Here is a 27,358-nt window from a genome sequence, read left to right as displayed (position 1 = left end):
CTGTGAACACTGAGGCTGTACCCGCTTTAAGTTACAGTTTTACTGTGAACACTGAGGCTGTTCCTGCTTTAAGTTACAGTTTTACTGTGAACACTGAGGCTGTTCCTGCTTTAAGTTACAATTTTACTGTGAACACTGAGGCTGTTCCTGCTTTAAGTTACAGTTTTACTGTGAACACTGAGGCTGTACCCGCTTTAAGTTACAGTTTTACTGTGAACACTGAGGCTGTTCCTGCTTTAAGTTACAGTTTTACTGTGAACACTGAGGCTGTTCCTGCTTTAAGTTACAGTTTTACTGTGAACACTGAGGCTGTTCCTTCTTTAAGTTAGTTTTACTGTGAACACTGAGGCTGTACCCGCTTTAAGTTACAGTTTTACTGTGAACACTGAGGCTGTACCCGCTTTAAGTTACAGTTTTACTGTGAACACTGAGGCTGTTCCTGCTTTAAGTTACAGTTTTACTGTGAACACTGAGGCTGTTCCTGCTTTAAGTTACAGTTTTACTGTGAACACTGAGGCTGTTCCTGCTTTAAGTTACAGTTTTACTGTGAACACTGAGGCTGTTCCTTCTTTAAGTTACAGTTTTACTGTGAACACTGAGGCTGTTCCTGCTTTAAGTTACAGTTTTACTGTGAACACTGAGGCTGTTCCTGCTTTAAGTTACAGTTTTACTGTGAACACTGAGGCTGTTCCTGCTTTAAGTTACAGTTTTACTGTGAACACTGAGGCTGTTCCTGCTTTAAGTTACAGTTTTACTGTGAACACTGAGGCTGTTCCTGCTTTAAGTTACAGTTTTACTGTGAACACTGAGGCTGTTCCTGCTTTAAGTTACAGTTTTACTGTGAACACTGAGGCTGTACCCGCTTTAAGTTACAGTTTTACTGTGAACACTGAGGCTGTTCCTGCTTTAAGTTACAGTTTTACTGTGAACACTGAGGCTGTACCCGCTTTAAGTTACAGTTTTACTGTGAACACTGAGGCTGTTCCTGCTTTAAGTTACAGTTTTACTGTGAACACTGAGGCTGTACCCGCTTTAAGTTACAGTTTTACTGTGAACACTGAGGCTGTTCCTGCTTTAAGTTACAGTTTTACTGTGAACACTGAGGCTGTTCCTGCTTTAAGTTACAGTTTTACTGTGAACACTGAGGCTGTTCCTTCTTTAAGTTACAGTTTTTTCTGTGAACACTGAGGCTGTACCCGCTTTAAGTTACAGTTTTACTGTGAACACTGAGGCTGTACCCGCTTTAAGTTACAGTTTTACTGTGAACACTGAGGCTGTTCCCTCTTTAAGTTACAGTTTTACTGTGAACACTGAGGCTGTTCCTGCTTTAAGTTACAGTTTTACTGTGAACACTGAGGCTGTTCCTGCTTTAAGTTACAGTTTTACTGTGAACACTGAGGCTGTTCCTGCTTTAAGTTACAGTTTTACTGTGAACACTGAGGCTGTACCCGCTTTAAGTTACAGTTTTACTGTGAACACTGAGGCTGTTCCTGCTTTAAGTTACAGTTTTACTGTGAACACTGAGGCTGTTCCTGCTTTAAGTTACAGTTCTAACAGTGGCCAAGTCGGCTACTGTGGCTATTTGATCATAATGTAGACCTACCAGAGTGACCTACCATCAAAAACAATGGAGAAATATGCATCCCATTAAATGTTTATATGGAATTAGATGTTCTATCGTTCAGCCTAAAGTAGCAGCCCTTAGGTGGTGTTCAATGTAGCCCTACATTCCATGAGACTTTTGAATAAAACATCTAGGGCTTGACATTAACTTGTTTATCCACTTGTCCTTCAGACAAGGAGGTGACTGAAAATGTTGTGTTGATGCAAGAAACCACTTTACAAATTAAAATATATTTATATTCCCATACCATTATTACAAATTATACTACCTTTTGCCTATTGGCTACTTAGCTTATTCAAGACCATCTCAAAACACTTCCCCTTTTAACACATAAAAAAACAGTCCAGTTCAAACTGAGTGGCACAGATCCATATATGGCTATTTGCATATAGGCCTACTGCAGCTCTGATTGGTTATGGTGCACAGGTCTGTGTAGAGTAAGTGCCTGAGCCATACTGCAATAGAATCCTACTACAATGCGCTCTCCCTACAACTAAATGTCTTGCACAGTTCATTTTGCATGCTTAGTCTTGCATCGTTTTTTGTTTTCGGTATATTACATTGAAAGTGACTAATTGCGTTGATCACATTTCCCACAGTATAGCGAAACTGTCACGTTCTGACCTTAGTTCCCTTTTTATGTCTTTATTTTAGTTTGGTCAGGGCGTGAGTTGGGGTGGGCATTCTATGTTGTTTTTCTGTGTTTTGTTCTGTATGGTATATTTCTATGTGTTTGGCCTAGTATGGTTCTAAATCAGAGGTGGGTGATTGTTTCCTGTTTCCTGTGTTAGTGTTTGCACCATACGGGACTGTTTCGGTTGTTTGTTTGTACTTTTGTTATTTTGTTCAGTGTTCTGTTGATTTATTAAATATCTCATTATGGACACTTACCACGCTGCACATTGGTCCGATCCTTGCTACTCCTCCTCAGACGAAGAGGAAATCCGTTACAGAAACGTTGACAGTGTTAACTAAAGGGGAATATAATAAGATGCCATTGGGGAAGGAGGTTTGTTACTCTGATGGTGTGTTTTCAGGCTCCGTGCCAGCGTTCCGTCACGCCCAAGTGGGCATGGAGAGACAGAGGAAGCACCACAGGAAGCAGTGGAAAATGGTCAGGACTCTGAGCAAAGGATCCTGGGATAGATAGGGTCGATAGTCCCCCAACCAACGTGGCGTTCAGAACATTCAATCGGAGCGGGCGGTGGAAACCTGACCAGCAGGGTCACGGGAATGTACATCAATCTCACACTCTCACCCGCGGGCACTCTCCAGTCCCTAAGAAACCTCTCTCTCACTCTCTCTCACATGACTCCTACAATCTCCCAGAAAATATAGCATGCTATCAAACAACAAGGACATTAACCGTGACAATAACAAGCTATTTTGACTTTGACGAGCAGCACCGCTACTGATTAACCAAATGAAAAACACTTTGTCAGAAATGTCTTTCTACAAGCCACATCAGGACGAGTCCTTCAGATGGTTTCCATGTGTTTGATAATGTTGCGATCCCTCCATTCCAGACATTATTACGAGCTGTCCTCCCCTCACCAGCCTCTGAAAGCAGTACACTAACAACAAGTACAAGTTGTGCTGCTGGCCTTACTGCCTCCTTGTCCAGGAATGTTTACAGGAAGTTCATTACACATTAATGACACCAACCCAGAGGGGAACACTATCTGGCTGGCCTGGCTGTAGGCATGTGATGACTGAGTCCTCCGTTCAGAGGCATGAGAAAAGCCAGGGCCTCTGGTGTTTCCAGCCACTCAGAAACTTAAGCACATGACCATTTTTATTAGAACCTCTTCTTTTGTGATTTTAGAGGTGTTTAGGGACATGTTGGAATGAGAGAGACAGGAAGTGAACCAAGCCTTTCTGTGTTTCATCCAGAGCCATACAGCCTTGTTAGGTATCCCTGCTCTGGATAGTGTGCACGCTAGCTGTTGAGTGAAGACGCTGATCTTGGGTCAGTTTTGCATTTTCCCCACTTATGGTTAAGGTTCGAATTGGGGGAGGGGACACTGATCCTAGATTTGTACCTAAGAGAAACTTAAACCCAGAGCATGCACAGTAATGGTGCCTGATAAACATCTGACAAATGACTTGTGTTTAGTTTCCTTGATCCTGGACGAGCCCCAAATATGTTACGGCCCAAGTTATCTACGTTACAATACATCAACCACACAACAAACCATTGGCCGATATGAAGAAACGCCACACAACGCTGGCTGAGTAAGATGGATGCTCCTCTGGCCTTGCACACACACACACACACACACACACACACACACACACACACACACACACACACACACACACACACACACACACACACCGCTAACTTGTACACAGCCCCTGGGAGGAAGAGTAGCCATGCCCTATCACTCTCACTGGGCTCTGCCGTAACAAACAGCTGCTGATGACTCTGCAGTCTGCTGGTTGTAGCATTCTGTGTTGCTAGCGAATCTAGTGCATCATTTGACCTTCCCCGCACCTCTAAAGCTTCATTTTGATCTCTCTTCCTACAGAGAAGAACTAGAAATATTCCTTCCCTTTCTCTCGCTTTCCTTCTCCCTTTTTCATCCTATTCCCAGTGTTTGGACTACTTCTGACCAGGCCCATATAGAAATAGTGCACTATATAGGAGATAGGGTGCATCCTGGGCCACTGCTGATGAGAGTGAGGGGTGTGTCATTGGACGGTCCGCCGTGGGTAGTCTAAGACGATTATACAATGGCTTTGTCCCAAATGCCACACTATTCCCTACAAAGTGCACTATAAAGGAAGGAAATCGGGTGGGACGTATCAATCCTTAGATTAGATCAACATTATCATTCCATCAGGGGGTCAAAGAAAAAAAACTAAAGACACAATACATAAAGACTGAATGATGGACAATAACATTCATATAAATAGTGCAATAGGCCACATCACTCCAAGTTTACATCACCATTGTTGACATCACCATTGTTGACATCACCATTGTTGACATCATCATTGTTTACATCGCTCTATTGTTTACATCGCTCTATTGTTTACATCGCTCTATTGTTTACATCGCTCTATTGTTTACATCGCTCTATTGTTTACATCGCTCTATGTTTACATCGCTCTATTGTTTACCTCGCTCTATTGTTTACCTCGCTCTATTGTTTACCTCGCTCTATTGTTTACATCGCTCTATTGTTTACATCGCTCTATTGTTTACATCGCTCTATTGTTTACATCGCTCTATTGTTTACATCGCTCTATTGTTTACATCGCTCTATTGTTTACATCGCTCTATTGTTTACATCGCTCTATTGTTTACATCGCTCTATTGTTTACATCGCTCTATTGTTTACATCGCTCTATTGTTTACATTGCTCTATTGTTTACCTCGCTCTATTGTTTACATTGCTCTATTGTTTACCTCGCTCTATTGTTTACCTTGCTCTATTGTTTACCTCGCTCTATTGTTTACCTCGCTCTATTGTTTACCTCGCTCTATGTTTACCTCGCTCTATGTTTACCTCGCTCCATGTTTACCTCGCTCCATGTTTACCTCGCTCCATGTTTACCTTGCTCTATTGTTTACCTTGCTCTATTGTTTACCTTGCTCTATTGTTTACCTTGCTCTATTGTTTACCTCGCTCTATTGTTTACCTCGCTCCATGTTTACATTGCTCTATTGTTTACCCCGCTCTATTGTTTACCTCGCTCTGTTTACCTCGCTCTGTTTACCTCGCTCGATTGTTTACATCACTCGATTGTTTACATCACTCGATTGTTTATGTTTACATCACTCGATTGTTTACATTAGTCAATTGTTTACCTTTTTGTTGTCGGCCCTGTCCTTGTCGGTATGAACATCTTACAGCGTGACATTAAAGACTACCTCTCACACTGTCTGTGGATCATCTCTGTGTTGTTGTAAAATCACTAGACTTGGCTGTCAGAAAAGATGTGAATCCTTAAGATACAGTGGAAAGATGCCTCAGTGGGTGATCATAGTGAACCAAGGGAAATGGGTCAGAGATGTGCTCCGAGTCATGTTTAAACATGATGTAATATGCCATGGCGTTCTGTCTCACACAAGTGCCTGTTCATTTGTTCTGGGGCAGGATGGAGGAAGACCGTTCAAGCCTAAGCCCTGAGATATTCACTCTCTCTCTGTGCTTGGGAAAATGCTAGGCTACACATCGGGATGAAATGTAAAGTGTAAAGAAAATGCTGTGATGGAAGATAAAACAGGCTAGAAGCTACAGGAATGTGTCTAAATAGTCTCCTGAAGCAACAGCACAGGTAGAGATGATACTGTTTTCATGAGTAAGGTAACGTTGTCCCCAGGCCTAGACACTGATCTTGGGTCAGTTTTTAATTTCCACTTATGGGAATTGGGGGAGGGGAAGCTGATCCTAGATCTGTACTGAGGGGAAACTCTGCTCAGTAATTCTTCAATATCACTCTCTTATTTGCTGCATTTCAGTAGATGATAAATCCTAACAAAAAGGTTAACCCAATGAGTCCCACCGCGACGCCGGCGCCATTTGGACTTCTAACCCCTTTTAAAGCTACAGACTTCTGGGTGCCATTGGATTAGTAACTTTCTTCTGCATCCATTGGTACCAACCGTTAATGAGTCTGATTAACGGGGGCTGAGCTAGAGCGGTGTTTGTGAGACAAGATCTTTTTACAGAACCATCTATGGAGTCTGAATGGTTTGAGCTACAAACTATTAAAAGCTATCTATGAAAAGGAATCTCACGAACACGCAGATGTAACATGTTTTGCTCTATGATGCTCACAAGCTACAAGAGTGATTAGAAGGTAATGGGTTCTTCTACATAGAAGATCATAGGAAATACCAGGACATACTGTCTATAATACTGTAATAAGCTCACATAGTTGCTGTCACAAACTCCAAACTCCACACAGTTGTCACTGGCTAGTTGGATATTAATTTCCCACTGAGAAAACAATTTCTGTACTTACAGCATTCATATAAATTCATATTTTGTCTGTTTTTTGCTTTGGCAGACCTTGTTTTTTAAATTGTTTCTTGGTCAATAAAACTCATGAATGGAACTGTTTGCCAAATTGTTTTGTGTTTTACATGTAGCCCTGGTTCTCCTGAGATGTTGTTGTTGTTGTTAAACACTTCATTTTGATGCTAAATACACTGAATAAAAATATAAATGCAACATGTAAAGTTTTGGTACCATGTTTCATGAGCTGGAGAAAAGAAAATCCCAGAAATGTTCCATACCCACAAAAAGCGTATTTCTCTCAAATGTTGTGCACAAATTTGTTTACATCCATGTTTGTGAGCTTTTATCCTTTGCCAAGATAATCCATCCACCTGACAGGTGTGGCATATCAAGAAGCTGATTAAACATCATGCTCATTACTCAGGTGCACCTTGTGCTGGGGACAATAAAAGGCCACTTTAAAATGTGCAGTTTTGTCACAACACAATGCCACAGATTTGAGGGAGCATGCAATTGGAATGCTGGCTGCAGGAATGTCCACCAGAGCTGTTGCCAGATATTAACATAAAATTGTATCTGCCATGAGCTGCCTCCAACGTCGTTTTAGAGAATTTGGCAGTACTTCCAACCGGCCTCAACTGCAGATCACGTGTAACTGAGGAGTATTTGTGGGGGGGGGGGAAACACACTGATTTGCTGGGCCTGGCTCCCCAGTAGGGGATCTCTGGACTGACAGGGTTAACACCTGACTTTATTTAATATTTAATTTGGCATCTCTGGACTGATGGGGTTAACACCTGACTTTATTTAATATTTAATTTGGCATCTCTGGACTGATAGGGTTAACACCTGACTTTATTTAATATTTAATTTGGCATCTCTGGACTGATAGGGTTAACACCTGACTTTATTTAATATTTAATTTGGCATCTCTGGACTGATAGGGTTAACACCTGACTTTATTTATTATTTAATTTGGCATCTCTGGACTGATGGGGTTAACACTGACTTTATTTAATATTTAATTTGGCATCTCTGGACTGATAGGGTTAACACCTGACTTTATTTAATATTTAATTTGGCATCTCTGGACTGATAGGGTTAACACCTGACTTTATTTAATATTTAATTTGGCATCTCTGGACTGATAGGGTTAACACCTGACTTTATTTATTATTTAATTTGGCATCTCTGGACTGATGGGGTTAACACCTGACTATATTTAATTTGGCATCTCTGGACTGAAGGGGTTAACACCTGACTTTATTTAATATTTAATTTGGCATCTCTGGACTGATAGGGTTAACACCTGACTTTATTTAATATTTAATTTGGCATCTCTGGACTGATAGGGTTAACACCTGACTTTATTTATTATTTAACTTGGCATCTCTGGACTGATGGGGTTAACACTGACTTTATTTAATATTTAATTTGGCATCTCTGGACTGATAGGGTTAACACCTGACTTTATTTATTATTTAATTTGGCATCTCTGGACTGATAGAGTTAACACCTGACTATATTTATTTTGGCATCTCTGGACTGATGGGGTTAACACCTGACTTTATTTAATATTTAATTTGGCATCTCTGGACTGATGGGGTTAACACCTGACTATATTTAATTTGGCATCTCTGGACTGATGGGGTTAACACCTGACTTTATTTAATATTTAGTTTGGCATCTGTCAGTGTCGGCACAGAATGTTGTTATTCTGCTTGTCTCTGCAGGGGAAATCTTGGTTCCGCATCCTAACCCACTTTCTCTAAAAGGCACCCTACTCCCTTTATAGTGCACTACTTATAGTGCACTTCCATATGGATCCTGGTCAAAAGTAGTGCACTATATATAAAATAGAGTGCCATTTTGGACTCAGTACTATTTATAACATTTCTTTTCTCCCCTGGCGGTCACTGAACCCCCCCCCCCCCCCCCCTCTCCCTCTTCAGATGAAAGCTCAAAAAACAGACAAAGAAAATGGCACTGTGTCTGGGAAAATATGGCTTTCATGTTTTCTCTCTCACATCATATCAGGCAGGAACAAGCTTTCACTTCAGAATGAGATGGGGTGTGATTCTAGACAGATGTAATGGGTCTATTGTGGATTACTCATATACTGTAGTGCATTGACAGTGTCAGGCCTGTTGTATTGTACATATGGGATCTGAATACATTGGCAACACCATGAGCTTATTTATATAGAGCCCACAGTGTTATTTATATAGAGCCCACAGTGTTATTTATATAGAGCCCACAGTGTTATTTATATAGAGCCCACAGTGTTATTTATATAGAGCCCACAGTGTTATTTATATAGAGCCCACAGTGTTATGTATATAGAGCCCACAGTGTTATTTATATAGAGCCCACAGTGTTATTTATATAGAGCCCACAGTGTTATTTATATAGAGCCCACAGTGTTATGTATATAGAGCCCACAGTGTTATGTATATAGAGGCCACAGCGTTATTTATATAGAGCTCTAGTTACAGTGGTCCCATTGTAACTCACCAACTGGACAGCTCTAGTTACAGTGGTCCCATTGTAATTCACCAGCTGGACAGCTCTAGTTACAGTGGTCCCATTGTAACTCACCAGCTGGACAGCTCTAGTTACAGTGGTCCCATTGTAAATCACCAGCTGGACAGCTCTAGTTACAGTGGTCCCATTGTAATTCACCAGCTGGACAGCTCTAGTTACAGTGGTCCCATTGTAACTCACCAACTGGACAGCTCTAGTTACAGTGGTCCCATTGTAATTCACCAGCTGGACAGCTCTAGTTACAGTGGTCCCATTGTAATTCACCAGCTGGACAGCTCTAGTTACAGTGGTCCCATTGTAATTCACCAGCTGGACAGCTCTAGTTACAGTGGTCCCATTGTAAATCACCAGATGGACAGCTCTAGTTACAGTGGTCCCATTGTAATTCACCAGCTGGACAGCTCTAGTTAGTGGTCCCATTGTAATTCACCAGCTGGACAGCTCTAGTTAGTGGTCCCATTGTAATTCACCAGCTGGACAGCTCTAGTTACAGTGGTCCCATTGTAAATCACCAGCTGGACAGCTCTAGTTACAGTGGTCCCATTGTAAATCACCAGCTGGACAGCTCTAGTTACAGTGGTCCCATTGTAAATCACCAGCTGGACACCTCTAGTTACAGTGGTCCCATGCACGCTCACGATAGAACACCACAATGCAGGATACTCCTCTGCCCCGATTCCACTGGAGCCACCGGTGCCGCTGTCTCACCTGATGTGGATCTCAGCTTTAACCAATAGTTAGGGAAATACCAAACTGACCCAAGATCAGCATCTAGGGGCAACTTCACCCTACTCTGTTTCAAACATACTGTAAGACAGAGGCCACTGATAACACTATAGCACGTTACACACACACACACATACACACATACTGTACACCCCCAACTCACTCACTCAACCTTGTCTGCAAAACTAATCAACAGCAATCACCTGGTAAGACCAGCCTTATTTGAAGAGTACCTACCTTGGGGGCTTCTAACACCAGGACCCTTACTATGTCCTGTAGTGGTAGAGCAGCAGGACCCTTACTATGTCCTGTAGTGGGAGAGCAGCAGGCACCCTTACTATGTCCTGTAGTGGGAGAGCAGCAGGACCCTTACTATGTCCTGTAGTGGGAGAGTAGCAGGACCCTTACTATGTCCTGCAGTGGGAGAGCAGCAGGACCCTTACTATGTCCTGTAGTGGGAGAGTGGCGGCACCCTTACTATGTCCTGTAGTGGGAGAGTAGCAGGACCCTTACTATGTCCTGTAGTGGGAGAGTAGCAGGACCCTTACTATGTCCTGTAGTGGGAGAGCAGCAGGACCCTTACTGTGTCCTGTAGTGGGAGAGCAGCAGGCACCCTTACTATGTCCTGTAGTGGGAGAGCAGCAGGCACCCTTACTATGTCCTGTAGTGGGAGAGCAGCAGGCACCCTTACTATGTCCTGCAGTGTTAGAGCAGCAGGACCCTTACTATGTCCTGTAGTGGGAGAGCAGCAGGACCCTTACTATGTCCTGTAGTGGGAGAGCAGCAGGACCCTTACTATGTCCTGTAGTGGGAGAGCAGCGGGAGAGCAGCAGTTCCCTTACTATGTCCTGTAGTGGGAGAGCAGCAGTTCCCTTACTATGTCCTGTAGTGGGAGAGCAGCAGGACCCTTACTATGTCCTGTAGTGGGAGAGCAGCAGGACCCTTACTATGTCCTGTAGTGGGAGAGCAGCAGTTCCCTTACTATGTCCTGTAGTGGGAGAGTAGCAGGACCCTTACTATGTCCTGCAGTGGGAGAGCAGCAGGCACCCTTACTATGTCCTGCAGTGGGAGAGCAGCAGGACCCTTACTATGTCCTGCAGTGGGAGAGCAGCAGGCACCCTTACTATGTCCTGTAGTGGGAGAGCAGCAGGCACCCTTACTATGTCCTGCAGTGGGAGAGCAGCAGGACCCTTACTATGTCCTGTAGTGGGAGAGCAGCAGGCACCCTTACTATGTCCTGCAGTGGTAGAGCAGCAGGCACCCTTACTATGTCCTGTAGTGGGAGAGCAGCAGGCACCCTTACTATGTCCTGTAGTGGGAGAGCAGCAGGACCCTTACTATGTCCTGTAGTGGGAGAGCAGCAGGACCCTTACTATGTCCTGCAGTGGGAGAGCAGCAGGCACCCTTACTATGTCCTGTAGTGTTAGAGCAGCAGGACCCTTACTATGTCCTGTAGTGGGAGAGCAGCAGGCACCCTTACTATGTCCTGTAGTGGGAGAGCAGCAGGACCCTTACTATGTCCTGTAGTGGGAGAGTAGCAGGACCCTTACTATGTCCTGCAGTGGGAGAGCAGCAGGACCCTTACTATGTCCTGTAGTGGGAGAGTGGCGGCACCCTTACTATGTCCTGTAGTGGGAGAGTAGCAGGACCCTTACTATGTCCTGTAGTGGGAGAGTAGCAGGACCCTTACTATGTCCTGTAGTGGGAGAGCAGCAGGACCCTTACTGTGTCCTGTAGTGGGAGAGCAGCAGGCACCCTTACTATGTCCTGTAGTGGGAGAGCAGCAGGCACCCTTACTATGTCCTGTAGTGGGAGAGCAGCAGGCACCCTTACTATGTCCTGCAGTGTTAGAGCAGCAGGACCCTTACTATGTCCTGTAGTGGGAGAGCAGCAGGACCCTTACTATGTCCTGTAGTGGGAGAGTGGCGGCACCCTTACTATGTCCTGTAGTGGGAGAGCAGCGGGAGAGCAGCAGTTCCCTTACTATGTCCTGTAGTGGGAGAGCAGCAGTTCCCTTACTATGTCCTGTAGTGGGAGAGCAGCAGGACCCTTACTATGTCCTGTAGTGGGAGAGCAGCAGGACCCTTACTATGTCCTGTAGTGGGAGAGCAGCAGTTCCCTTACTATGTCCTGTAGTGGGAGAGTAGCAGGACCCTTACTATGTCCTGCAGTGGGAGAGCAGCAGGCACCCTTACTATGTCCTGCAGTGGGAGAGCAGCAGGACCCTTACTATGTCCTGCAGTGGGAGAGCAGCAGGCACCCTTACTATGTCCTGTAGTGGGAGAGCAGCAGGCACCCTTACTATGTCCTGCAGTGGGAGAGCAGCAGGACCCTTACTATGTCCTGTAGTGGGAGAGCAGCAGGCACCCTTACTATGTCCTGCAGTGGTAGAGCAGCAGGCACCCTTACTATGTCCTGTAGTGGGAGAGCAGCAGGCACCCTTACTATGTCCTGTAGTGGGAGAGCAGCAGGACCCTTACTATGTCCTGTAGTGGGAGAGCAGCAGGACCCTTACTATGTCCTGCAGTGGGAGAGCAGCAGGCACCCTTACTATGTCCTGTAGTGTTAGAGCAGCAGGACCCTTACTATGTCCTGTAGTGGGAGAGTAGCAGGACCCTTACTATGTCCTGTAGTGGGAGAGCAGCAGGACCCTTACTATGTCCTGTAGTGGGAGAGCAGCAGGACCCATACTATGTCCTGTAGTGGGAGAGCAGCAGCACCCTTACTATGTCCTGTAGTGGGAGAGCAGCAGGACCCTTACTATGTCCTGTAGTGGGAGAGCAGCAGGACCCTTACTATGTCCTGTAGTGGGAGAGCAGCAGGACCCATACTATGTCCCGTAGTGGGAGAGCAGCAGGCACCTTTACTATGTCCTGTAGTGGGAGAGCAGCAGGCACCTTTACTATGTCCTGTAGTGGGAGAGCAGCAGGCACCTTTACTATGTCCTGTAGTGGGAGAGCAGCAGGACCCTTACTATGTCCTGTAGTGGGAGAGCAGCAGGCACCATTAGTATGCCCTGCAGTGCCGTTCTAGCCTTTATCAGACAGAGGATGTGAATGGTTGTTGGCAGGGTGGCCAAAGACAAGTCTCTGGGTGCATCCCTAGTAATAATATTAATACTACTACTAATAATAATAATAATAATAATAATACTGCTAATAATAATCATTTGGTGGGTGCTGATATTTGTCCTGTTTCACACGTGTGTATTATACGCATGTGTGAATTGCGTATAAGACACCCTTGGAGAGTAGGGTCACGGCCAGGGTCAGCCATCATCAACGGTGACCCTGGAGCAATTATATAGAGAATAGGGCACTATATAGAGAATAGGGTGCCATTTGGGACACAGCCTTGCATAAAGTGTTATGTGAATGGGAAGTGTTTCAGTTGATAAAGTTCTGTCCTTGTTTAGTATGGATCGTTGTCTGATGTGGTCGGTTCAGAGAGATTCTAATTTCCTATTTCATGTCTGATTAGAATGGAAGTTACGATGGTGTTCATTAGGGAACCCCGTAGCAAAATGTTTTTCATCGGAAAACAACAAACGAAAAATGTCTTATTGGACAAGTTTAGGTGCTACTACCCGTTTAAACTTTGTTGCGGACTGTTTTCTTCCGTTTCGTGCCTCATAAACATGACCCGGGACATGATGTTCCCCCAGACCCCTGTGATAGTCTATATTGAGAAATCTGTTTTTTCACCAAGTTCTTAATGGCTTTTTAAACTGGAAACAGGTCAGAGGAAGTGTTTGACAAGGTGCCAAGGCAAGCAGATGTGTATCTGTGATCTATCCATCACCCCTCTCTCTAAATTAATCATCCATCACAACTCCCTATAACTGTATCATCCATCACCCCTCTCTCTAAATGAATCATCCATCACTCCTCTCTCTAAATTAATCATCCATCACCCCTCTCTATAACTGTATCATCCATCACCCCTCTCTATAACTGTATCATCCATCACCCCTCTCTATAACTGTATCATCCATCACCTCTCTATAACTGTATCATCCATCACTCCTCTCTCTAACTGTATCATCCATCACTCCTCTCTATAACTGTATCATCCATCACTCCTCTCTATAACTGTATCATCCATCACTCCTCTCTCTAACTGTATCATCCATCACCCCTCTCTCTAACTGTATCATCCATCACTCCTCTCTATAACTGTATCATCCATCACCCCTCTCTCTAACTGTATCATCCATCACTCCTCTCTATAACTGTATCATCCATCACCCCTCTCTCTAACTGTATCATCCATCACTCCTCTCTATAACTGTATCATCCATCACCCCTCTAACTGTATCATCCATCACCCCTCTCTCTAACTGTATCATCCATCACTCCTCTCTCTATAACTGTATCATCCATCACTCCTCTCTATAACTGTATCATCCATCACCCCTCTCTATAACTGTATCATCCATCACCCCTCTCTCTAATGTATCATCCATCACTCCTCTCTCTATAACTGTATCATCCATCACTCCTCTCTATAACTGTATCATCCATCACCCCTCTCTCTAACTGTATCATCCATCACTCCTCTCTCTAACTGTATCATCCATCACTCCTCTCTATAACTGTATCATCCATCACTCCTCTCTCTATAACTGTATCATCCATCACCCCTCTCTATAACTGTATCATCCATCACCCCTCTCTATAACTGTATCATCCATCACCCCTCTCTATAACTGTATCATCCATCACTCCTCTCTATAACTGTATCATCCATCACTCCTCTCTATAACTGTATCATCCATCACCCCTCTCTATAACTGTATCATCCATCACCCCTCTCTATAACTGTATCATCCATCACCCCTCTGTATAACTGTATCATCCATCACCCCTCTCTATAACTGTATCATCCATCACCCCTCTCTATAACTGTATCATCCATCACTCCTCTCTATAACTGTATCATCCATCACCCCTCTCTATAACTGTATCATCCATCACCCCTCTCTATAACTGTATCATCCATCACCCCTCTCTATAACTGTATCATCCATCACCCCTCTCTATAACTGTATCATCCATCACCCCTCTCTATAACTGTATCATCCATCACCCCTCTCTATAACTGTATCATCCATCACCCCTCTCTATAACTGTATCATCCATCACCCCTCTCTATAACTGTATCATCCATCACCCCTCTCTATAACTGTATCATCCATCACCCCTCTCTATAACTGTATCATCCATCACCCCTCTCTATAACTGTATCATCCATCACCCCTCTCTATAACTGTATCATCCATCACCCCTCTCTATAACTGTATCATCCATCACCCCTCTCTATAACTGTATCATCCATCACCCCTCTCTATAACTGTATCATCCATCACCCCTCTCTATAACTGTATCATCCATCACCCCTCTCTATAACGCTATCATTAACCACAAGATGTCCTTTGAACTCCTCTTAGTTGGCCTTGTGCTTTATCGCTAAACAGGTAGTTGATGGGACTGACCATGTAGCAAAACATATTGAACTGCAGAGAGACAATGTACTCACCGCTCAGTCAGCTTTGATTGAATTAAAAAGCCAATCTAAGGCCGCTTGCCTCTAAAGCTTTATTAATCAAAGCTGAGCCACCCCTCGCCTTTCTCTAATCAGCTCTCCTTGTATGGGTCCTGGTCAACAATAGTGTTCTATAATGGTAATGGGATGCCATTAGGGACACAGCCTCAGTGTACATACTCTCAACCTATTACAGCACAGCTGTGGCCTCTCCCTGAGGCCAGAGCCAATGGAATGCACCGGTTGCTAATTGTTCTCTTGACGGGCGGGGATGGGGGGGGGGGCGATTGGTGCTTAGCGGGAGACACGCCCAACCCGCCCACCCAGTGCTGTGTGTTGTCTCTGGATGATCCCCCCTCATCCCTGGTACTCCTGTAATCTCTGCTAATCCAGGCTGCTCCCGGTGTGTGTGGATTGTGGTCGGCGCCACTGGTGTGTGTGCGTGCATGTGTTAATTTGTCACTGGGTGTTATGTTACCCCACCCCTTCTGGTGACCTGAGCAGACTCCTCCTCCTCATCCATTCAGTCACCCTGCTTTTGTCAGTATGGTGTTGTCGTCTGTTGTCAGTGTGGTGTTGTCGTCTGTTGTCAGTGTGGTGTTGTCGTCTGTTGTCAGTGTGATGTTGTGATCTGTTGTCAGTGTGGTGTTGTGATCTGTTGTCAGTATGGTGTTGTGGTCTGTTGTCAGTGTGGTGTTGTGATCTGTTGTCAATGTGGTGTTGTGATCTGTTGTCAGTGTGATGTTGTGGTCTGTTGTCAGTGTGATGTTGTGGTCTGTTGTCAGTGTGATGTTGTGATCTGTTGTCAGTGTGATGTTGTGATCTGTTGTCAGTGTGATGTTGTGATCTGTTGTCAGTGTGGTGTTGTGGTCTGTTGTCAGTATGGTGTTGTGATCTGTTGTCAGTATGGTGTTGTGATCTGTTGTCAGTATGGTGTTGTGATCTGTTGTCAGTGTGGTGTTGTAGTCTGTTGTCAGTGTGGTGTTGTGATCTGTTGTCAGTGTGATGTTGTGGTCTGTTGTCAGTATGGTGTTGTGGTCTGTTGTCAGTATGGTGTTGTGATCTGTTGTCAGTGTGGTGTTGTGATCTGTTGTCAGTGTAATGTTGTGATCTGTTGTCAGTGTGATGTTGTGATCTGTTGTCAGTATAGTGTTGTCAGTGTGGTGTTGTGATCTGTTGTCAGTGTGATGTTGTGGTCTGTTGTCAGTGTGATGTTGTGATCTGTTGTCAGTGTGGTGTTGTGATCTGTTGTCAGTGTGGTGTTGTGATCTGTTGTCAGTGTGATGTTGTGGTCTGTTGTCAGTGTGATGTTGTGATCTGTTGTCAGTGTGGTGTTGTGGTCTGTTGTCAGTATGGTGTTGTGATCTGTTGTCAGTATGGTGTTGTGATCTGTTGTCAGTGTGGTGTTGTAGTCTGTTGTCAGTGTGGTGTTGTGATCTGTTGTCAGTGTGGTGTTGTGATCTGTTGTCAGTGTGATGTTGTGATCTGTTGTCAGTATGGTGTTGTGGTCTGTTGTCAGTATGGTGTTGTGATCTGTTGTCAGTATGGTGTTGTGATCTGTTGTCAGTGTGGTGTTGTGATCTGTTGTCAGTGTGATGTTGTGATCTGTTGTCAGTGTGATGTTGTGATCTGTTGTCAGTATGGTGTTGTCAGTGTGGTGTTGTGATCTGTTGTCAGTGTGGTGTTGTGATCTGTTGTCAGTGTGGTGTTGGGAACTGTTGTCAGTGTGATGTTGTGATCTGTTGTCAGTGTGGTGTTGTGGTCTGTTGTCAGTGTGATGTTGTAGTCTGTTGTCAGTGTGGTGTTGTGATCTGTTGTCAGTGTGGTGTTGTGATCTGTTGTCAGTGTGGTGTTGTGATCTGTTGTCAGTGTGGTGTTGTAGTCTGTTGTCAGTGTGGTGTTGTGATCTGTTGTCAGTATGGTGTTGTGATCTGTTGTCAGTATGGTGTTGTGATCTGTTGTCAGTGTGGTGTTGTAGTCTGTTGTCAGTGTGGTGTTGTGATCTGTTGTCAGTGTGGTGTTGTGATCTGTTGTCAGTGTGGTGTTGTGGTCTGCTGTCAGTATGGTGTTGTCAGTATGGTGTTGTCAGTATGGTGTTGTGATCTGTTGCCAGTGTGGTGTTGTGATCTGTTGTCAGTATGGTGTTGTGGTCTGTTGTCAGTGTGGTGTTGTCAGTATGGTGTTGTGATCTGTTGCCAGTGTGGTGTTGTGATCTGTTGCCAGTATGGTGTTGTAGTCTGTTGTCAGTATGGTGTTGTGATCTGTTGCCTGTATGGTGTTGTGGTCTGTTGCCAGTATGGTGTTGTAGTCTGTTGTCAGTATGGTGTTGTGATCTGTTGCCAGTATGGTGTTGTAGTCTGTTGTCAGTATGGTGTTGTGATCTGTTGCCTGTATGGTGTTGCCAGTATGGTGTTGTGGTCTGTTGTCAGTGTGGTGTTGTGATCTGTTGTCAGTGTGGTGTTGTGATCTGTTGTCAGTGTGGCGTTGTGATCTGTTGCCAGTGTGGTGTTGTGATTTGTTGTCAGTGTGGTGTTGTGATCTGTTGTCAGTGTGGTGTAGTCAGTATGGTGTTGTGGTCTGTTGTCAGAATGGTGTTGTGATCTGTTGCCAGTATGGTGTTGTGGTCTGTTGTCAATGTGGTGTTGTGATTTGTTGTCAATGTGATGTTGTTGTCAGTGTGGTGTTGTGGTCTGTTGTCAGTATGGTGTTGTGGTCTGTTGTCAGTGTGATGTTGTGGTCTGTTGTCAGTGTGATGTTGTGGTCTGTTGTCAGTGTGATGTTGTGGTCTGTTGTCAGTGTGGTGTTGTGATCTGTTGTCAGTATGGTGTTGTCAGTAGGGTGTTGTGATCTGTTGTCAGTGTGGTGTTGTGATTTGTTGTCAATGTGATGTTGCGGTCTGTTGTCAGTGTGGTGTTGCGGTCTGTTGTCTGTGTGGTGTTGTGGTCTGTTGTCAGTGTGATGTTGTGGTCTGTTGTCAGTGTGATGTTGTGGTCTGTTGTCAGTGTGATGTTGTGGTCTGTTGTCAGTGTGATGTTGTGGTCTGTTGTCAGTGTGATGTTGTGGTCTGTTGTCAGTGTGATGTTGTGGTCTGTTGTCAGTGTGATGTTGTGGTCTGTTGTCACTGTGATGTTGTGGTCTGTTGTCACTGTGATGTTGTGGTCTGTTGTCACTGTGATGTTGTGGTCTGTTGTCACTGTGATGTTGTGGTCTGTTGTCAGTGTGGTGTTGTGGTCTGTTGTCAGTGTGGTGTTGTGGTCTGTTGTCAGTGTGGTGTTGTGGTCTGTTGTCAGTGTGGTGTTGTGGTCTGTTGTCAGTGTGGTGTTGTGATTTGTTGTCAATGTGGTGTTGTGATCTGTTGTCAGTGTGATGTTGTGGTCTGTTGTCAGTGTGGTGTTGTGGTCTGTTGTCAGTGTGGTGTTGTGGTCTGTTGTCAGTGTGGTGTTGTGGTCTGTTGTCAGTGTGATGTTGTGGTCTGTTGTCAGTGTGATGCTGTGGTCTGTTGTCAGAATGGTGTTGTGAACTGTTGTCAGTGTGGTGTTGTGATCTGTTGCCAGTATGGTTTTGGTATCTGTTGTCAGTATGTTGTTGTGATCTGTTGCCAATATGGTGTTGTGTTATGTTGCCAGTATGGGGTTGTCAGTATGGTGTTGTGGTCTGTTGTCAGTGTGGTGTTGTGATCTGTTGTCAGTGTGGTGCTGTGGTCTGTTGTCAGTGTGGTGTTGTGATCTGTTGTCAGAAGGGTGTTGTCAGTATGGTGTTGTGGTCTGTTGTCAGTGTGGTGTTGTGAGCTGTTGTCAGTGTGGTGTTGTGATCTGTTGTCAGTGTGGTGCTGTGGTCTGTTGTCAGTATGGTGCTGTGGTCTGTTGTCCGTATGGTGTTGTCAGTAGGGTGTTGTGGTCTGTTGTCAGTATGGTGTTGTGGTCTGTTGTCAGTATGGTGTTGTGGTCTGTTGTCAGTATGGTGCTGTGGTCTGTTGTCAGTATGGTGTTGTCAGTAGGGTGTTGTGGTCTGTTGTCGGTAGGGTGTTGTGGTCTGTTGTCAGTATGGTGTTGTCAGTATGGTGTTGTGGTCTGTTGTCAGTATGGTGTTGTCTGTAGGGTGTTGTGGTCTGTTGTCAGTATGGTGTTGTGGTCTGTTGTCAGTATGGTGTTGTCAGTATGGTGTTGTGGTCTGTTGTCAGTATGGTGTTGTCAGAATGGTGTTGTCAGTACGGTGTTGTGGTCTGTGGTCAGTATGGTGTTGTCAGTTTGGTGTTGTGGTCTGTTGTCAGTATGGTGTTGTCAGTAGGGTGTTGTCAGTATGGTGTTGTGGTCTGTTGTCAGTATGGTGTTGTGGTCTGTTGTCAGTATGGTGCTGTCAGTAGGGTGTTGTCAGTATGGTGTGTTCAGTATGGTGTTGTGGTCTGTTGTCAGTATGGTGTTGTCAGTAGGGTGTTGTCAGTATGGTGTTGTGGTCTGTTGTCAGTATGGTGCTGTCAGTAGGGTGTTGTCAGTATGGTGTTGTGGTCTGTTGTCAGTATGGTGTTGTCAGTATGGTGTTGTGGTCTGTTGTCAGTAGGGTGTTGTCAGTAGGGTGTTGTCAGTAGGGTGTTGTCAGTATGGTGTTGTGGTCTGTTGTCAGTATGGTGTTGTCAGTAGGGTGTTGTCAGTAGGGTGTTGTCAGTAGGGTGTTGTGGTCTGTTGTCAGTAGGGTGTTGTCAGTAGGGTGTTGTCAGTAGGGTGTTGTCAGTATGGTGTTGTGGTCTGTTGTCAGTATGGTGCTGTCAGTAGGGTGTTGTCAGTAGGGTGTTGTCAGTATGGTGTGTTCAGTAGGGTGTTGTGTTTATTTATTTTTTACTAACGTCTGTTCTCTTTTTTTGTCTTTTGTCTTCTTCTTTTTCATCATCCTCTGTTTCTGCTGCTGTGTCCTTCACCACCACCACTGCTGCACACACCTTGACCACTTGACTACCTGGATGGACTCCCTACCTCCCTCCCTCTTTCCCCCTCTTTCTGCCCTCTCTCTCTCTCTCTCTCACCCATCTCTCTCTCTCACCCATCTCTCTCTCTCACCCATCTCTCTCTCCCCATCTCTCTCTCTCACCCATCTCTCTCTCTCTCACCCATCTCTCTCTCTCTCACCCATCTCTCTCGCTCCCCATCTCTCTCTCTCACCCATCTCTCTCTCGCTCTCTCATCCATCTCTCTCTCTCTCCCCCATCTCTGTCTGCCTGTCCGCACCCTTCCCCATACCAGCTCCATGCAGAGATCAGAGAGCACCCCACCACATCAGGTAAGCCACTGACCTTTGGAAGGGACAGGAAGGGGTGAGGAGGCGGGAGAGGAGGGGTGAGGCAGGGGTGAGAATGCTCACAGGGGGCAACAGGCTCACGTCCTCCAACTCAACACCTCAATAGGACAGGGATGCATTTGAAGGTCGTATTACAGTAGCCAGTAGTTTGTGTTTATCTTAAATGGATGTCATGAATTCCAAGTTATAGGAAAGGATTTCTCTGGGTAGGCCAAAGTTTGGAGTGGGTGAAAGTTGTCTGTAACTCTGATATTGTTCATCACATGTATGGCTGAACAGTGCTGATCTAGTTTCACACTAGCTTTACGGTTCTACAGTGCCCTGTTTTGGTGAGCCACAATATTTCCAATAGTCACTGACTCACTGAAATGTCACTTGCAGTTGTTGAGTTCACTATCTAGGCCTACGGCTGGCTGTGTCCCGTATGGCGTTGACTTTCTTAGTGAAGGCGTTGACTTTCTTAGTGAAGACGTTGACTTTCTTAGTGAAGGCGTTGACTTTCTCAGTGAAGGCGTTGACTTTCTCAGTGAAGGCGTTGACTTTCTCAGTGAAGGCGTTGACTTTCTCAGTGAAGGCGTTGACTTTCTCAGTGAAGGCGTTGACTTTTTCAGTGAAGGCGTTGACTTTTTCAGTGAAGGCGTTGACTTTCTCAGTGAAGGCGTTGACTTTCTCAGTGAAGGCGTTGAGTTTCCTAGGGGTGGCGTTGAGTTTCCTAGGGGTGGCATTGCGACTGGTATACAGAGATGAGCAGTTTACAGAGGAGTAGAGAGTGAGGTGATGTGTCCTATAAAGAGCATTGGTGGCAAATCTGATGGCCGAATTGTAAAGAACATCTAGCTGCTCGAGAGCACCCTTACTTGCCGACTGGTGCACTGTAACAGTAGACTGCTGCACTAAGACTCACTGGAAACCTTATTGACTGCTTCACTGTAACAGTAGACTGCTTCACTGTAACAGTAGGCTGCTTCACTAAGACTCACTGGAAATCTTATTGACTGGTGGACTGTAACAGTAGACTGCTTCACTGTAACAGTAGACTGCTGCACTAAGACTCACTGGAAACCTTATTGACTGCTTCACTGTAACAGTAGACTGCTGCACTGTAACAGTAGACTGCTGCACTGTAACAGTAGACTGCTTCACTGTAACAGTAGACTGCTGCACTGTAACAGTAGACTGCTGCACTGTAACAGTAGACTGCTGCACTGTAACAGTAGACTGCTGCACTGTAACAGTAGACTGCTTCACTGTAACAGTAGACTGCTGCACTGTAACAGTAGACTGCTGCACCAAGATTCACTGGAAACCTTATTGACTTGTGGACTGTAACAGTAGACTGCTTCACTGTAACAGTTGACTGCTTCACTGTAACAGTAGACTGCTTCACTGTAACAGTAGACTGCTTCACTGTAACAGTAGACTGCTGCACTGTAACAGTAGACTGCTGCACCAAGATTCACTGGAAACCTTATTGACTTGTGGACTGTAACAGTAGACTGCTTCAATGTAACAGTAGACTGCTGCACTGTAACAGTAGACTGCTGCACTAAGACTCACTGGAAACCTTATTGACTGCTTCACTGTAACAGTAGACTGCTGCACTGTAACAGTAGACTGCTTCACTGTAACAGTAGACTGCTGCACTGTAACAGTAGACTGCTGCACTGTAACAGTAGACTGCTGCACTGTAACAGTAGACTGCTTCACTGTAACAGTAGACTGCTTCACTGTAACAGTAGACTGCTGCACTGTAACAGTAGACTGCTGCACTGTAACAGTAGACTGCTGCACTAAGACTCACTGGAAACCTTATTGACTGGTGCACTGTAACAGTAGACTGCTTCACTAAGATTCACTGGAAACCTTATTGACTGGTGGACTGTAACAGTAGACTGCTGCACTAAGACTAACTGGAAACCTTAGAGTGAATTTTTCCTTTAATTAAGAGCGCTAGTAGATGGTTTCTCTGTGCATTTCCCCTTTAAGAGCGCTAATAGATGGTTTCTCTGTGCATTTTCCCTTTAAGAGCGCTACTAGATGGTTTCTCTGTGGATTTTCCCTTTAAGAGCGCTACTAGATAGTTTCTCAGTGGATTTTCCCTTTAAGAGCGCTACTGGATAGTTTCTCAGTGGATTTTCCCTTTAAGGGTGCTACTAGATAGTTTCTCAGTGGATTTTCCCTTTAAGAGCGCTACTAGATAGTTTCTCAGTGGATTTTCCCTTTAAGGGTGCTACTAGGCACAATGTGTTCTCTACCTAGGATGTTATTAATTAAATATGCTGTATGTGCTTCACATACACTAAACCAAATCTAGTTAACCCTTAGCCATAGAGTTAAGAAGTGTTCGTACTATACTGAGATATTCTCTGTATTATTATATTATAATGCTGCAGGGTGACGTTTCCACTAGGTACAGATCTAGGATCACCTTAACCGTTAGTGGGGAAATGCAACTCTAGGGGCAACTTCACCCGACTCCTCGTTAGATGGAATCTTTGCAGCCGTGCCACTAGAGGGCACCGTGTAGTCATCATCTGTCATCACCAGTGAGGGAGGAGAACCTCTGCTGCTCAGCCTGTTGGTCAGCAGATATAAATGAATATCTCTCTCTCTCTCTCTCCCTTTTCTCACTCTCTCTCTCTATTTCCCTTTTCTCCCCCCCCCTCTCTCTCTTTCCCTTTTCTCCCTCTCACTCTCTCTCTCCGTTTTCTCCCTCTCTCTCTCTCTCTCTTTCCCTTTTCTCCCCCTCACTCTCTCTCTTTCCCTTCCCCCCCCTCTCTCTCTCTCTTTCCCTTTTCTCCCTCTCTCTCTCTTTCTCTCTCTCTCTCTCTTTCTTTCTCGCTTTTCCAGCTGCCTTAATTCCCAGTGATGACCCCGTCCTATTGACCCCAGGGAGGATGAGCCAGCGAAGCCAGGGGAAGGAGCGAGAGAAGAGGGAGGAAAAGGAGCGAGAGAAGGAGAAGGAGCGACAGAAGAGGGAGGAGAAGGAGCGAGAGAAGAGGGAGGAGAAGGAGCGAGAGAAGAGGGAGGAGAAGGAGCGAGAGAAGAGGGAGGAGAAGGAGCGAGAGAAGAGGGAGGAGAAGGAGCGAGAGAAGAGGGAGGAGAAGGAGCGAGAGAAGAGGGAGGAGAAGGAGCGAGAGGAGAAGAAGGATGGGAGCCTCCACACCCCCAGCAGAGATCACCTCGCCAGCCCCTCTTCCCTCAGCCCAGGGCTCAGCTACACCCATGGTAAGACCACCTTCTTCTTCCAGGCACACTTTGCCCTCTAAGCACAGACCCAGGGTCAGGTGTCTCTCAACCTCTGTACTAACCTCAATATTCCTGAACCACAGTGTCCTCTGGAGGTTGATGGGCTCTGCTAGGCACCATGCAACCTTCAGGGTTGAAGCATATACCACGGGAAGCCCAGAGGTTACCAATGCTCTAAGCAAAAGGATCTGATGTTTTTATTTGAGACTTGTATATGACAAGGCATGGTTGTGTTTTAAGGTGGCTTGGGAAGGTTTTTACCCTCCAAATGTCAAAAATAGTTCATCCTACACTACACTACTTTCCTTCTGGGATGTTCCATTATCTACCACCAGGGGGAGCAGAAGCTAAAAGGAAAAACAACATGTTTTCTCTACTCATTCTAGAGCACCTTTCAAATCAAATGTGTCTGCATTCTATCAGAACAAGCAACACTTCTCTCAAAAGAGACCTGAGTGGTGCGGTCGGGGGGACTTATACAACTGGCTAACCAGTCGTTGCACAAAAGGAAATCATTCTGGGATAGAACCATAATAATAAAAAACCCTGCTTTGAGTATATGAAGGTAGATGGTTGCAGTGATATTGATAGTACCTAGACCTCTATACAGCTCTGGGATGTAGGCTGGTAAATGACAGAAATTACTTTTATTAGCCAATACATCCAGTGTTATTTTCCTAGTGTCAGTTTCTCAGTTGTGGTTGTTGCTGGTTTGCTCTTCTGAGTATAAGAATGTAGGCCGAGCGCTTCACAGGTAATGCCATCCCAAAGGGCAGAGCATCCAATAAGGATGAAAGGCTGGGAGGCAACAATGCCGGGGATCTGTATCCTTCATTCAGTGTGAACACGTGTGATGGCCGTCGTGACATTTACCAGTCTGTTGTTGGTCCAACGTCACCATACCCTCCGTTTATCATGACACCACATTGGATGCATCCCAAATGGCACACTATTCTCTATTTAGTGCCATAGTAGTGCACTAAATGGGACGCAGCCATTAACTCTCATATTGCGTTCTCCGGATATCGTTTATTCAGAGGCATCAGACTATCAGTAGAGCTAGTCATGGTGGTCTTCTTAAGGTCTCACAATTTGGAATATTTCCTGCTGTTCAATGGCCATTTCAACTGTTGATTCTTGAAGAATATAACTTAGAAATGCCTTTTGACCTTCGTACAGCCGTCTCATCATATCAGAACCCTGCATTAAAGGTACCATTGCTCCATTGTTTATGTGTTTCATTTTGTTGTCTTTGGAAACAAGCAATGTAGTCTATAGCTTCAAAGTAAGTTTCAACTATTATGCTGTGCTCGTGGACTGTCTGTCCCTGATGGGGCTGCCGTCAGGCTGAAACATAAACTCCTGATTGGGGCTTTAAAGGCCAAAAAGTCCCTCCCCTCTTTAGATTCTGCCAAGTGTTCCTACTTACTTGAAAGAGGGGATGTGAATTCCTATCCTAGTTCCACAACAAACGTTCTCTGTGAGAAGAATATGGTTCAGATAGGATCAACTCTGAAACCATCGCAACTCTTAAGCCCTGGTCCAGGTTTCCATGGTAACCCCCACTGCCTCAAGTAGCCTCTTTATATTGTGAGATAAATGATGCTGTATTGGTCTCAAACAGTGTTGTATTGTGAGGGAAATGATGCTGTATTGGTCTCAAACAGTGTTGTATTGTGAGGGAAATGATGCTGTATTGGTCTCAAACAGTGTTGTATTGTGAGGGAAATGATGCTGTATTGGTCTCAAACAGTGTTGTATTGTGAGGGAAATGATGCTGTATTGGTCTCAAACAGTGTTGTATTGTGAGGGAAATGATGCTGTATTGGTCTCAAACAGTGTTGTATTGTGAGGGAAATGATGCTGTATTGGTCTCAAACAGTGTTGTATTGTGAGGGAAATGATGCTGTATTGGTCTCAAACAGTGTTGTATTGTGAGGGAAATGATGCTGTATTGGTCTCAAACAGTGTTGTATTGTGAGGGAAATGATGCTGTATTGGTCTCAAACAGTGTTGTATTGTGAGGGAAATGATGCTGTATTGGTCTCAAACAGTGTTGTATTGTGAGGGAAATGATGCTGTATTTGTCTCAAACAGTGTTGTATTGTGAGGGAAATGATGCTGTATTGGTCTCAAACAGTGTTGTATTGTGAGGGAAATGATGCTGTATTGGTCTCAAACAGTGTTGTATTGTGAGGGAAATGATGCTGTATTGGTCTCAAACAGTGTTGTATTGTGAGGGAAATGATGCTGTATTGGTCTCAAACAGTGTTGTATTGTGAGGGAAATGATGCTGTATTGGTCTCAAACAGTGTTGTATTGTGAGGGAAATGATGCTGTATTGGTCTCAAACAGTGTTGTATTGTGAGGGAAATGATGCTGTATTGGTCTCAAACAGTGTTGTATTGTGAGGGAAATGATGCTGTATTGGTCTCAAACAGTGTTGTATTGTGAGGGAAATGATGCTGTATTGGTCTCAAACAGTGTTGTATTGTGAGGGAAAAGATGCTGTATTGGTCTCAAACAGTGTTGTATTATGAGGGAAATGATGCTGTATTGGTCTCAAACAGTGTTGTATTGTGAGGGAAATGATGCTGTATTGGTCTCAAACAGTGTTGTGTGGATCAGGATTGGAAATGATGCATTCCTTTTCAGCCTCTCTTGACCGGTTGCATGTTGTCGGCGTATGTTTGTCTCATGACCTCACTAGTTGGATATAACCAGATATAATGTTATTTGGATCCTACACAAAACTGATATTTATTCTGAATAGTACAGACCTGGGTAATCACAGTTTAGATATTCCATAGACAGCAATAATGCCAAAAACACATTGTATGATGTTGTATGAGGCTAGATTCCCTCTGCAGATAAGGGACAGCTAAATGCTGAGCTTGTTCATGCACTGTCTGCCTCAGTCTCTGCCTGGCTATAGGGAGCTGCCTGCTGTGCTGCAGCTAAGACAGTCTGTACATGGACAGCCTACTAAGCAAGGCCTTTCTCCCCGCCCTGGCACTGTTACACTAAAATAGACCTGGACCCACCATGTTGACTCTCGTGGCAATACAAATCTGCTTTCCAGACACTCTCTTTAACTGTTTCTATCTCCTCTCTCACCCTGGCCAGGTAGATGGACAGCAGGAGAGGAGGAGGGAGGAGGGAGGGAGGGAGCAGGTGGGGACAACCCGGATTTAGGCTCAGCCTCAGGGATTACGCCCTGTCACCCGGGGATAACATGGACGGGGACACCCGTCTGAACCAATCGACGGCCCTTTTCTACTTCCTGCCTGGCCATCCACCAATGGGAGGCGGTGTCTGGGGAGCTCAGAGTGTTTTTGCAGGGCCAGTTGGAAATCAGGAGAACCGGATGGACGATCTGGGGGTCTCTGGGCCTGGGCTCGCCCTGGAT

At 44.9% G+C, this 27,358-nt stretch overlaps 1 protein-coding gene and 1 long non-coding RNA gene across 2 annotated transcripts in view; both read left to right on the top strand.

Annotated features, from left to right (window-relative positions):
- Positions 1-23,676, top strand: part of LOC120050136 — an 81,252-nt gene extending 57,576 nt beyond the window's left edge. Inside the window, exons 4-5 of the long non-coding RNA XR_005477164.1 lie at positions 20,646-20,682; positions 23,551-23,676. This is a non-coding gene — a long non-coding RNA (uncharacterized LOC120050136). The remainder of the gene's footprint in view (positions 1-20,645; positions 20,683-23,550) is intronic.
- Positions 23,677-23,850: 174 nt separating this feature from the next.
- LOC120049177 (oxysterol-binding protein-related protein 8-like) overlaps positions 23,851-27,358 on the top strand; it is a 69,314-nt gene continuing 65,806 nt past the window's right edge. The window contains exon 1 of the mRNA XM_038995406.1: positions 23,851-23,928. Within this exon, the coding sequence (XP_038851334.1) occupies positions 23,851-23,928 (78 nt within the window). The remainder of the gene's footprint in view (positions 23,929-27,358) is intronic.

Source organism: Salvelinus namaycush, chromosome 6 (assembly GCF_016432855.1).
Source record: "Salvelinus namaycush isolate Seneca chromosome 6, SaNama_1.0, whole genome shotgun sequence".
NCBI classification, from domain to species: domain Eukaryota; kingdom Metazoa; phylum Chordata; class Actinopteri; order Salmoniformes; family Salmonidae; genus Salvelinus; species Salvelinus namaycush.
The sequence above is the reverse complement of the archived record's forward strand: the minus strand, read 5'-3'. Positions and strand labels throughout refer to the sequence as shown.